The 14034-nt window shown below is 42.2% G+C and overlaps 1 protein-coding gene across 1 annotated transcript in view; it reads left to right on the forward strand.

Annotated features, from left to right (window-relative positions):
- The window catches only part of ANGPT1 (angiopoietin 1), a 966748-nt gene that overhangs the window by 607609 nt on the left and 345105 nt on the right, over positions 1-14034 (forward strand). Inside the window, exon 5 of the mRNA XM_085605097.1 lies at positions 10071-10198. Within this exon, the coding sequence (XP_085461223.1) occupies positions 10071-10198 (128 nt within the window). The remainder of the gene's footprint in view (positions 1-10070; positions 10199-14034) is intronic.

A 14034-nucleotide genomic window follows, 5' to 3' on the forward strand; every position in this document is an offset into this window, starting at 1 on the left:
CGGGGCACAGCTCCTGCTCCTGGGACTGGATGAGCCCTGCATCAGTGCATCTTGTGCAGAAAGGCTGTGTTGAATAGGGGTGGGCAGAATCCATTGAATCTCGCTAAGTAACACTCTGCAAGTTCTACCCAGCCCTAATATATGTACCTTGATGATATATATATCTACAAGGTACGTGAAAGTTGGAGTTAGTATATACTTACCTGTTTACACTGACATTCTCAATATTTAGATGCTCAATATTTTTGCCATGATATTCTGTCCACACAATATGTTTTCCCTAGATATTTTGTCAGTGATCCTGTGGAGTTGAAGAAAGATCTGAATGCCACAATCCTCATGTGAAGTACCATGGGTACATTTGAATCTTGACCCCATAAATGTCATATGTATCCATAACGACAACTTCCTATAACACTTTGCCATTTGACAATATCTACTCTGCCACAGTTAAACCTGAGGCAGAAACCACCATACTTTACCTTGCAAAAATACAAACCTGTTATGTTCTGTGTATTTGTAAAGCACACTGTCACCTGTGTGAGGGTATGGTAGTGCTGAGCAGGTGTGTGAGCCTAGGCCTGCTTATGGGCAGGTTGGCTAATTGAAAATCCAGGTCTTCAGCGTCTTGTGGAATTCAAGGAGAGAGGAGGAGGCTCTGATGTGGAGTGGGAGGTCATTACATGCTTTAGAAGCGATGTAAGAGAACACTCATCCTCCTGATCTGGTTCTGTATATGCATGGGATGTGTGTGAGCAGGAGTTCTGTGGAGTATAAATGTCTGGGTGGTTGGTGGAAGGAGATGTAACTGTTCAGGTAGGTGGGGCCTGAGTTGAGAAGTGCATGAATGTGTGAGAGGAGTTTAAATTGAGCATATTTGTGTATCGGGAGACAGTGTAGTGTCCTGGGAAGTGATGTGAGTCCTGTGTGGGAGATTGAGGATAAGTCTGGCTGCCGAGTTTTGGATTGTTTGTTGTCTGCTAGTGAGTTGCTTGGTGATCCTGGTATAGAGGGTATTCCCATAATCCAACTTGCTGGGGACTAGGGTGCCAGTGACAGTTTTTCTAGTGTTGCTAAGGAGCCATTTGAAATCTTAATCAGCATTTTCAGGGTGTGGAGGCCGGATGCAGTGATGGTATTGTCTCGTGTGGTTGTGTCATGTTTGCTGGTGATGATTATACTGAGGTTCATGGTGTGGGTTTTGGGTGTCAATCTGAGTTGGCCGGCCACCTGTTGGAGTCCCATGGTGAGGTGTTCTTGCAGAAGATCACTTCTGCCTTGCTGTTGTTGGACTTGAGACAGTTTTCATCCAGTTAGCGACTTTAGTCATGCAGGCGATAAACTTGTTTCTTGTGTTGGGTGTCTTGGCCGGGAGGGAGAGTAGATGTTGTATGTCCGCTGCATGGGAGAGGTTCTTGATGTCATGTGTGCAGATGATGGTGGCCCTTGAATGCTAATCTAGTGCAACCGCCTGATGAGGATGGGGTGTGAGTTTGTGTCAAGTACTGTAGAGAGGTCCAGGAGAATGATGGGTCATGTCTCCTCTGTCAAGGACCATGCAGATGTTGTCTGTGGCAGTGCTGAGAGCTGTTTCTGTACATTGGTTGAGTTTGAATCTGGATTGTGTCACATTGAGGAGCTGGTGGTTGCTGAGGTGGTTGCTGAGGCATTGGTTGATTAGTTTATCAAAGACCTTTGCTGGGTATGGTAGGAGGAAGATAGGTTGGTAGTTGGAAAACGTGGCTGGGTCATCAGATGTTTTTTTGAGCAAAGGCACGATGGTGGTATGTTTCTATATGTCTGGGAATATTGCGATAGAGGCGCTGAGAATGGAAGTTAGTGCTTCACCGATCAGTAGGAGTTCTTTGCTGAAGGCGTGGTGGAGACAAGGGTCAGATTGAGCCCTGGAAGGATGTTCTTTATGGTAGCAGCAATTTTGAAGGTGGTGATGGCAGACTACGAGGTCAGGGTTCATTCATCGGCCATGATAGGAAACCGAGTTATGATAGTGATGGGGTTCAGTTGACAATTAAAGTTACTGTATATGGAGGTGATTTTGGTATAGAAGAATTCAGAGGGCTTCTTGCAAAGGTCTTGTGAGGGCTTGATGTTGCTGGTGGCAAAAGGAGGCACAGTGAAATCTTTGATTATGGTGCATATTTCCTTGCTGCTGTTACTGCTGGCATCAATGCCCTCTGCAAGAGCTGTGTGCTTGGTGTTCCGCATCTGCTGGTGGTAGCATTTTGGGGCTGATGTGAAGATGTCTTTATCTGCAGTATCTTGACTTGTTCGCCATTTGCGCTTCAGTTGCTTCCAATGGCTTTTTGTAAGCCTGATTTCCTCTATGCTCCAGCTGTGGTTTGACTCTTTCTTTTAGGTTGTTTGTGAGGGAAGCCAGTGTGTTGACATATGCCTTGATCTAGCTGTTGAGGTTTTTGGCATGGCTTTCAACAAGTCACTGGTATGTTCCAGCTAGTGTTGGAGAGGGTGGAAGCCCACTCCTATTCTGAGATACTTTTCCAGCAGCAGCTGGTCACTCCAGTGGTGGTAGGAGTGTGATATTTGGGATGGGTATGTGAAACTGACAAAGGCGTGCTCTTCCAGGTCATACTTGCTGGTTTGTCAACTGTGATGTTGCTGATTGAGGAGAAAATCAGGTCCAATAGGTGCCTGGTAGTGTGGGTGGTTTCAGTAACCTGTTGGGTAAGGCAAAGGTTTCCAAGGTTGTCTAGAAGGACCGTAGACTTTGGGTCAATGAGGTCTTCTAGAGGAATGTTAAGGTCTCTTAAGAGGATGAAGGTGCTAGCTTTGATGATAAGGGGTGTAAGGAGGTCAGTGATGTCACTGGCAAAATTGGTGCAGGTTCCTTGTGTTCTGTATATGAGGGTTCCGTTCAGGCAGAATTTGTCTTGATGTGCAACAGCATGCTATGGGCCCGATTCACAGAACTAACTTAAGACAAAATCCTAAACTTACTAGCATTTTGGTATTCACAGAAGGCACTTACTCATTTTGGTATTCACAGAAGGCACTTACTCATTTCGGTATTCACAGAAGTTAGGAGTCCTAACTTTAGGACTCCCAAATGCCTTCTGTGAATACCGAAAGTCTTAAAATTAGGATTTTTCTCAGTTTAGTAGTAGTATAGTTAGGACTCCTAACTTTAGGACTCCTAAATGCCTTCTGTGAATACCGAAATTCTTAAAATTAGGATTTTTCTCAATTTAGTAGTCCTAAGTTTAGGACTCCTAACTTTAGGACTCCTAAATGCCTTCTGTGAATACCGAAAGTCTTAAAATTAGGATTTTTCTCAATTTAGTAGTCCTAAATCTAAATTTAGGACTACTAAATTGAGAAAAATCCTAATTTTAAGACTTTCGGTATTCACAGAAGGCATTTAGGAGTCCTAAAGTTAGGAGTCCTAACTATACTACTACTGAACTGCGAAAAATCCTAATTTTAAGACTTTCGGTATTCACAGAAGGCATTTAGGAGTCCTAAAGTTAGGACTCCTAACTTCTGTGAATACCGAAATGAGTAAGTGCCTTCTGTGAATACCAAAATGAGTAAGTGCCTTCTGTGAATACCAAAATGGTAGTAAGTTTAGGATTTTGTCTTAAGTTAGTTTTGTGAATCGGGCCCTATGTCTTTACAGGGGGGCAATAGTAAAGCCTCCTTGCACAAGGTTGCAGTATGACTCAAGCTCACTTTAAAGGTGATTTCACCCTATACTGTGAAAGGGAATTGCACCCCTTCTGAAAATAGTAGGGGGACCCAGCTTGTGTCCAGTTTGAACCCTAAAACAATGTATCATTTTAGCTTCTCTTTTGATTTCCGTATGTCTCATGAGGAGTGTCTGCAGGGTGCCCTTATGTCATACGTACCTGTGCTGCTCTTGTTGGCCACGCGCACACATGTATATGCTACTACCTGCATGCACACAAAGCATGTGGGGCTAGGAAAAAACAATTAAGCGGAACGTGATGGTCTATAGCATCGGATTTCCACTTTATCTTGTACCTGTAAGATGTACCACCTGTCACACATTATACTTCGTCCCTAACCCACTCTTCTGCCTGGGGAAATACTACACAAGTCATCAGAAGTAAAGCGGAACCTGCTCTGATGAAGCATTGGCTTAGCCTCACCACTTGGACCTGATTCTGCCTGACGCTATCTCGATGCTTGAGCCAGGCAGTGTGGAAAGTGCTTTCCAGTAGGAGAGAGCTCTGTGAGAGAGCAGGCAAAGATCTGAGCATCATGATTCCATCTCACTGCCAGAACTGATCACTCAGGCAGACGACGTTTGCGAGGAGATGTGAACATCTGATTGAGGGAGCTGTGGGGCTGGAGACCTTTTGTGTTACAGAACGGGCATTGTTTGTAGTGACAGGCATAGAGGGATACTGTAAAACTTAGGGACAGAAAGAAAGGATGAAAGTAAAAAAAATAGAATTTTTATTTTTATTTTGCTCAACCATTTACTGAAGTGCAGCAGCTGCTCCTCCGCAATGGCGGAGGAGTGTTGCCCCACTGCCTTGATCAGAGCCAGCAAATGAAAATTAAAATGTTGTTCTAGCATCATTTAAAGTTTTGATATGCCGCCTCTGAGTCAGCGCTGTAGGGAGGGGCAGGGCCAAGGAATGGGAGGGGGAAGAGGAGTGCTATGTGCACTCCCTAAGTGCGCATATGTGTTTGGCCGGCCGTCTCAGGCCGACTAAAACACACATGCGCACTTAGGTTTCTCCAGCCTGGCTGCATTGAACAGCCGGCTTGAGATATTCCCACAGTCTCCCTGGCCTGAGTGAAGCGTCTCTCTATCCACTCAGCCCAATCCCAGCACTCCTTTGCAGCACGGGGATTGGATGGGAGTCTGTCCCAGAGGCTACTGGGGCAAGGAAGAGGAGGCAGCCGGCAGGTTCAGGTAGGTTCATTTAAAACATACATATATTATTACTAACCCTCCCCGCGTGACCCCATGTGACCCCTCGAGCGTTCCCTCCACCTGCTCCACCTGCTCCACCACCCTTTGTTTGAGGTGACCGCCACTGCTTAATTGCAATGTTTCACCAGGTACGCCGATTTTATTTACACACACATATGCCAGTAAAGCTTTTACACATTTATACACACATGATTGCACACATTCTCTCTCTCTCTCTCTCTCTCTTTCTCTCTCTCTCTTATATATATATAAAAGTTCCATTCTAGGACAGAAATCCCAGACAGAACTCTTCAACCACACACAGGTAGACATACAGATGTTTGCTCTATCCACACTCAGGAAACTGATAGGAAGACAGATGTGTATCATGCCTTGCCATGGATATGTTCTTGAGTGAGTGAGGCTGAAGGGAATTATCATGTTGTGGGAAAAAACTTGATAAACCTCATGTGCAGTCTGCTGGATAGTCAGTGAGGGAGATTTCAATTGTACCATTAGATTCCTTCAATTGTAAAAAGTAAAGCAATATACAGTATTTATTCTTTCACCACATTCCTGGTTTTGATGTTAGGCGTGTGCGAGTTTTGAGAAATCTGCTTTAGTGTAGTTATGTGAAATTTCAGGGAAATTATGATAATTATGTGCAATTACAAAAATGTGAATCTCTTATTTAGTGCTATATGTTAGCTGGAAATTCGCCCTACTATAAATTTGTAATGCAAGGATGTATTTCACACTAAAGAAATAGCACGACTAATACAATTACTGCAAGTAACAGCCATTTGCGTTCTTGTTCCAACTCCATAATTTTGCCAAAAACTGTAGCAAAATTACGCAATGTGGCATAATTTCCAGACTTTTGCGTAACAAGCGTAACATGAAAGTCCTGAGATTTTGTGAATTACGTCAACATAATTTAATGTTCTCCTGCCATTTCTATCTGTCTTCAAATGAACAGTACAACATAGTGATTCTGCCATAGGGCACCACCCCGCTGTCTTCCAAGGCGAATTACTCACCTTACCTCTTCTCAGAGAATTTACCTACCTGAGCCTTCCGGACGAGTGCAGATCATTGTGGCAGCCTCGTCTTCATGAGGGACGCCTAGGGATACGTCCCACCTGTTGGGCTGTGTTTTATCCTGAAGAAGACCCGCTTTGACACCAGACTAACGCATTACCAAGGTTGAAACGTCGACGACTAACACATGGCTCAGTCTTAGCAAATCTCTGGGTACACTAATGAGTGGCCCTGCCATAACCAGAGATATTGGCTCCGTTGTTGTTCTGACCATTCTACAACTTGTGCATATTTGTAAATAGCTTCACTCTTGTATATATGCACTGCACCACTAGCACTGGGCACCCACTGTCACTTTGCAATATTTGTCACTTTATTTTTATGCCTCACTTTGACAGCCCCTGAAAAATGTATTTTCAAAATGCTTTGAAAAAACTGGAAAATAACGAATAATAATAACTGGTGAAAACTATTTAGAATTTTCTTGTTGTACTGTTGTGTTCCGTTATTTGTTTGGTTGCGCGCTGCGATTTAGCCCAATTTCACTCTCCAACTAATTGGTTAAGCAGAGAGTAACAAGATACTATTTATAAACTGTTGGTTATAAGGTTGAAGGTCATGTACAAAGTAATTGTTCCTTCCCCGACATGTAGACGTACCCAGGTTCTGAGGGACACAGGGTTTTCCCATTATCTATACAACAATCGTTTTGTTTAATAGCACGCAACAAAATTGAAATACCTGTAAATGTACTGTACAAATGATTCAAAATTTATCAGGGGTTAGGAAAACAAAATGAAACACACCTGTTTAGTAATTCAGAAGTATGATGGAAATAAAGAATTTAATATGGTCGAAACAAATCTAGGCACTTTACGTCTTGATGCTGAAACGATGAACAATTGTGAAACCCAATTTCAACTTTATTTTTTGTGCACTATATAGTTTAATCCGTAAAACTGACTGTGCAAATTTACTGGCTATTGCAATAGAACCTTTTGCCACCCTTGTGCTGAATGGGCATGGCTTATTTGCTACAGTTGTTCTTAGTGCGACTCTTGAATTCTTTACAATCCCTGACTTCAGTGATGTAACACTGATGACAGCAACTCAACTCTGAAAATTGTTCTAGCTCCACTGCCATCCTTACATGTTTGTTCACGAATATGACCCTTCAATTGTAGGCCCGCCAAAGAGAGGTCCAGCTGTATTAACAACCTAACACCAAATTCCTGTAAAATGCTCTTGCACTCCGCAAACATTCTACCAGCGAAGGAGTAAAATACAATTTCATTCAGCAGCAGATGTAGTTTACAATACTCTGGTGAAAAAAATGCACTGTGAAGAGCCTAATGTGCATTCTTTGAAAAGGACAGGAAATGGAGCAAAATATGATAAGAAATATACTACTAAAACAGAGCATTTGTATATGGAAAAATATACATCATCGCCCATTTTAGTGGCGAGAGCATTTAAACTGTGCTTAGCTTCTGCAGAAGCTGGACACTAGTATTATCTGTACTCGTTAAGTTTGGGAGGTGTAAATTGGCAATGCACAGAAAGATAGAGGAAACATGTTCACTAAATAGAATGCACACTACATGGAATAATAGTGTTAGTGCATACTCAACCTTATATAACTTTTGCCCTCCCATGTAATTATGGGGTATTTCCTTCGCATTTCAAATTTTGTGGCTCCTAACTATTTTCATACACTTCACAAACAAGCATGTTTGTGAGTTCTCACTAATTTACAAGTTCTCAGTTTGCAAGGCTGCCTTTTGACATCCCAGCCATCCTGTCCCTAAACAAGGTCGGACAGGCATACAGACAGTGCCCAATGGGCTGCTTTGACAGGTCAGTGTGTGGGCCATTTTGTGGCTGTTTGTGGGCCTGAGTTATGGCCTGGTGTGCCTTTTTTACTGTTGATTTCCCTGATTTTACCGCACACATTGCCTGCAGAAAGCTCAAATACATATAGTATTCCATATATCTTGCAAAACACGTGAACAGCATGTCTTTAAACGTTCAAGACTGACCCCGTTTTTCTATGGGCAAAATGTTTTCCCTGTGGATACACACACACAGAGAATTCTGCTCCATGTAGAATTACTCACAGACAGAATAAGACCTCACAGGAGATACTGCATGACATTTTCAGAAGTACACCTCCGAACCTGTCCTGGCACCGCTTTCCAAGTATATTTCCGGGAATATTTGTGACTAGGAAATAAAAGTAAAAGGGATCTTTTTTTAGCTTTTAAATTCCCTAATGAAGGCTACTTTTATTTGGAGGCCCTGAAATATTTTGTGTCCCAGTCTGACCCTATGACCCTAACTGTAAATTAACCTAGGAAGAAAAGTCAACATACAGCCAGATATTCACTATTGAAGGTTTGCTTTGAAATCTTAAAATACAAATGTTAATGTGCGTCAGGATGTTTACTTTTGAACAGTAAATTCCTTTTTCTCTACATAAGTTAGACATAAGTGTGTGAACATTTGAGAATCAGATTCAATGAATTTATATTTCCACTATATTCAGTGTAAGCCCTGACCATTCACATTTTAAAGATCTACGGGTGGGACTGTTTATCCGACCAACCAAGCGTTAAAATCCTAAGTCAGACAACCAAGCACTGCTTATTAATGAAAGAGCATTTAGAAACTGGCGCACAAGTCTATGTGTCACACGTGGCCCAGATTGGTTCTCATTAGATGCTTTCTTTGTGTAAATTGTGGTCATTTTGGCCTTGATTTATACCTGGTTGGAGGCATCACCATCACCAAGAGATAATTCCCGCTACCACTTTGTCCACCCTCACAAAGGAAACTTGTAGAGTGATGGCGGGCACCTGCACAGCAATGTAGACATCGCCATTCCAATGACCCTATTATTTTGGGTCATCCAGCGGAACTCACTGTTGGAAAAATTGCCATCTTGAAGTCAGCCTGTCATTGGTGACTTTCTGGAGATGCCATACATTTCCCAATTCAGAACAACACATCTGCTGTTCTGCTGAGGTGTGCAGGTAAGAGTGCACATGGGAGAGTCATACAGTCCGTGTTGGTGCTGCAACAGCTTATCTAGACGCAAGAAGTGAGGGGTTGGAGAACAGAGACCGGTCCCATCTTTCCATGCAAGGACATTCTGAACCACCATTACAATGCTTCCACTCTCTTTAATGTTTTGTTTATTAATTAGTGTCATTGGCACTATTTTGTTTATTTTTATTCTATACACAATATTGGGATTTGAGCGTTCATTGTAATAAAATAATAGCATATATTTCCAGTGTATATTTTTGAGTGTGTCTATTCATGGTAAAAAGAAATCTGAAGCCCACTACAGCAAAAACTCCTTTGAGTCTCACTGGACTATCTTTGCCCAGAACGAACAAACCTAATGTAATGCACAAGTGGTTCATGGGCCACAGTCCACCAGGTTTCCTGTCTCAAATAGACAAGTAAATATTGAGTCCGCACTTTCAACAGAGGGCCTAGAAAGCCTACCCTTGGGCCACATTTTGTATGAAAACTACAAAATAAGTATCAGTGGGTCTTTGGGTGCAGTGATGGTAGGCAGAACAGCCACATTACTGGACTTCAAGGGATATTTGGGCATTTCATGACACCCAGAAAGGATAGAAGGCTGCTGCCAACGTTGAGCTCACAGACCTTACTGTTACCTGATGGCCATCCAGACCAAGTAAATGCCAATTTGTGTTACTGGCCTCTGATTGGTGTATCCCCACCTTGCAATTTGTGACTGGAAAACAGGTCGATGGTACTTTGGCAGAGGGAGTGTATTGTCCCTCTCTGCCTCGGTGTACATTGTGACCTAAATATCTAATCCCATGGGCCTACTCTATCAATTACTCATTTGAGATATAGTGATTTCAGTTCAGATAACTACTTTTCAGATTGTTATTGCAACTATTATATAATTGTGTTATATGAGTAGAACTTGAACTGGTGCTACTTGTTTCATCAATACCCGTGTGCAGCCTAGCATGCAGATTTTTCAAGAATCTATTGTTTCTCAAACTAATTTAACAGAAATGTTGTCCCAATTAAAATGTGTTTTATATGGTCTTTTTTACAGTTGTGCTTAAGAATACAAAAAGAGAAGAAGAAAAGCCTTTCAGAGACTGCTCAGATTTGTACCAAGCTGGTTTTAACAAAAGTGGTGTTTACACAATATATATAAACAATGTGTCTGAGCCTAAAAAGGTAACTATATTTCTTCTTAAATGTGTTCATTTCTTGTGAGCAATATGTCATTATTGAAGGTTTTGATTACACAGAATAATGCATATTTCAAACTAAGATCAATAGTTGGGCCAGAAATGTGAAACATCAATTAAGATTTATAGGCAGAATAACATTTTTAGAATCTGCTTAGCCAACGCGTTTCGTCCTTACGGACTTCTTCAGGGCTACAAATAAGTATATACAATAAACAATACAATTATAAACACGAACATAACCATATTTACAATTCTATTTACATACTAATAGAATTGTAAATATGGTTATGTTCGTGTTTATAATTGTATTGTTTATTGTATATACTTATTTGTAGCCCTGAAGAAGTCCGTAAGGATGAAACGCTTTGGCTATGCAGATTTTAAAGAAGAATAATAAAGAAAGAAATTTGATTGAACTGATATTCTTCAATATACAACATTGTATAATGATTACGTGGTGTGCTGGATCATAGTGCTTTGTTCATGATCTTCCAGGAGGTTTAGAGGTATTGGACCTCAGATCCTTAGCACCTGAAGAAAGTAACATAGACTTTGACCCCACTCAATAATAGGTGCAGTCATCATTGCCTCATACCTCATTGTTTTGTGCTTGATCAGAATAACATTTTTATTTTAGAAAATGTCTTCAGTGTTGTAGTGCTGTGCTTAGTGTTATCAACACTTGATTATGAAGACTGTCTGTTTATGGGTATTCTTCATGGTCAGTTTGCCCTCTAAATGCAGCCACGCATGCTGTAGATAAATTAGTCAAAGAAACAAAGGGCCTGATTAGGATGGCGGACAGACTTCAGTCCGTCCGCCATCGTCTCCTATTTGGGACTGCCTGCCAACAAGGCGGTAGTCCCACAATAGGAATTAGGATGTGACCGCCACCCACCTTTAACATTGCCGTGGGTGCTGCTGGCTGCAGCACCCGCCGCAATGTTAAAAAAGGATGTTTTACATATCCCTGTAATACGTAACAGGCACCATGCAATGCCTATCCCTTGGTGCAGGGATTTGTTGGGGGGCACCATGGGTGCCCCCCAAAACCCACAATCAAGGGCCCGAGATGAAGGTGGGCCTGCTATGGGGGCCCCCAGTGTCCATCGCCGCCAGCCTTTCTATGGCAGGTGAACCACCATGGAAAGGCTGGTGGGGAGGGACCATCCTAATCCCTACAGCAGTGCCTGGTAGGCACCGCCACCAATTTAGGGATAGGAAGGCCTCCTACGCACCGGCGGGCTCAAGGGGCCCATCAGATGCGTGGCGGTCAGAGTTTCCGACCACCAAGGAACCACCTGTGATTGTAATTTGGCGGGCGGAAAATGGCCATACAATGGCGGTGAGACTGCCTCCTACAGCCTGTCGGTGGTGGCCTCACCATCATAGTAATGACTCCCTAAATGCTTTGAAAATACCACTCCTGCTGTTTTCATACTCTTCAACTGCTTCTGATGGAAGGTTAGCACATCTACTAAATGGCTTGCATAGTACTCAGAGCTACACACTCTGCTTCTCCTAATTATCTTACTCACAAACTAATTATCCAAAGTGGCATATGGTCTCTTAAACAAATACTCTTATTCTGAAATCACCTGTGTTCAAACGGAAATGCACTATAATTCTGACTTTTGAGCTAGTGCTGCAAAATGTGGAAATCTGTGCATCCTGCTCTCTAGAATAATTGATCTTACATGGCTTTCAAGAAAGACTTTAAATGAAAATCTGTAAATGTCTTCTTTTCTGGTAACAATTCAATAAGGGGTGTGTGTTATTTTTGATCATGAAGGAGCCGAACGGACGGTGGCTTAAGGCAGAGCTAGGTGAAAGGGAGAGAAAACTTGTGACAGGCGTCCATTTTGCCACTAAGTTGAGAAGGGAATTAGGCCATTGTGTAAGTAATTTTACAGTTAATCACAGGAATTGGGTTTTCCTTCTCTAAAGATAGAGAAGAAGATACATAGGAATTATGTTATGATTAATTTAGAGACAATTACTAATAGGGTCAACCTTATAAACCATGGCACCCTAGTAGGACTGCTACTTGGAATAGACAAGGCATCTAAGAGATTGTTGGAGGATTTCTGTCTGCAAGGAAGGGTTGTGAATGGTATTTCGGACCCAATGAATCTATGACCTTCAAAAGCTACCTTTGTGGTCAGGGAAGTTGGATTATTTTTGGCCATACGGAGATGAACGTCTATGATTGCTCCAAAATAGGCTTGCCTGCTGTGGATCGACCTTTATGAAAGAGGACTGCGGGACAGACAAATAACGGAGTCAGATGAATCTTCAGGGAAGAGAACTGACAAGACAGCAGCTGGAAATCAATGCTTGCCCATGACTCCGAATGGATGTAGGGAAAAATGTTTCTCATTTGAAACTTTGGCCTTGAGCTATTCTTGGCATTTTAGGAGCGTGTGGACTTAAAATAAGTTAGAGACTGCCCTGAAATAGGAAACTGCAAGGGAACTTCACAACAAAATGTTCACCCCTGTGACAAAGGCAGGAGGGGACAAAGGTAGGCAGAACATAGCAGTCAGTGGAGAATGTAGGATGATTTTGCAATTCTAAAATAAAACTCTATAACAGGACTGTCCTTTGAGCGAGAAGGTTTATTCAGCTGAATGACATCTCAACCCAAGTAGCTACAGCGGGTCTAGCGCATAATCCCTAAACACAGATAGATATACACTTTTTCATCATCGGAAATTACTGACCAGTTGGGTTCTCAAGCAAGAAAGACAGTATACATTTGTTAAAATGCAACACCTTCCAGTATAACAGATAACATTAGTGAGCATTCCTCTTATCACTGACTTAGTCTTGAGATACAACTGCAAAAGCCGAGACAGAAACACTGTGATACACTCCTGTGTCACCCCACACCACCAAAAGCTGAGCACTGCAAAATTATGTCTATTAATCCTATTTGTTAAATATTAAAGCTCTTGTGCATGCACTGCAGCTGAGTTTCACACGATTTAGGCTGGATGATGCCAGTCAGGTTTAATGAATTTGGCCTACACACACACACACACACACGCACACACGCACGCACACACACACACACAGTTAAGGAGATGTCACTGTTATACACATGTGTAGGTCAATGGAACGAATGCAGGGGTATATTATCAAGACAGGCGATAAAATTATCGCCGCTTTAGCGGCAGAAAACCGCCGCTAAAACGGCGATAATGGGCTTGATAATATGCGCAATGGAATTCCAATTGAAGCCCATGTTAGATGTGAAGGACATCTAACCTGAGCTTCAATTGGAATTCCATAGAGCATTATCGCCGTTTTAGCGGCAGTTTTCTGCCGCTAAAGTGGCGATAATTTTATCGCCTGTCTTGATAATATGCCCCGCAGTCTTTTAAAGCCAAGGCCCACAGTGTCTCTTTTATAAAGGCAAGTTAGCTTCAGCATCAGTGCTCTGATCAGGAATGATATAAGTACTGTACCTATCTCAAGTTGATAGGGAGGATCCCACTGGAAAGGCCACATGCCGTGCAAGATCTAGTGATATCCTCTGTGGTGTTCAGCCTAGCGTTTGAGAGTGCCGCGGCACATGGGAACAGTGCCTCAATCTACAATGAGTTCTCAATAAATATGTAACACTGAAAAAGGGTTTTCATGCATTTCTCTTTCATGGACCTGTCTTCTGAATTTAACCAGATTACAGGTCCAATCTCTTGGAAATGCTCAGGATCAGATGAAGATGGGTTTGTGGCTTTGTAACAAAATCTACATGCCTCCTTTGAAATGATGGTGAGGCTTGGCAGCAAGAAGGAATGCACGGTAGCTCAGCTA

Source organism: Triturus cristatus, chromosome 5_1 (genome assembly GCF_964204655.1).
Source record: "Triturus cristatus chromosome 5_1, aTriCri1.1, whole genome shotgun sequence".
NCBI classification, from domain to species: Eukaryota; Metazoa; Chordata; class Amphibia; order Caudata; family Salamandridae; genus Triturus; species Triturus cristatus.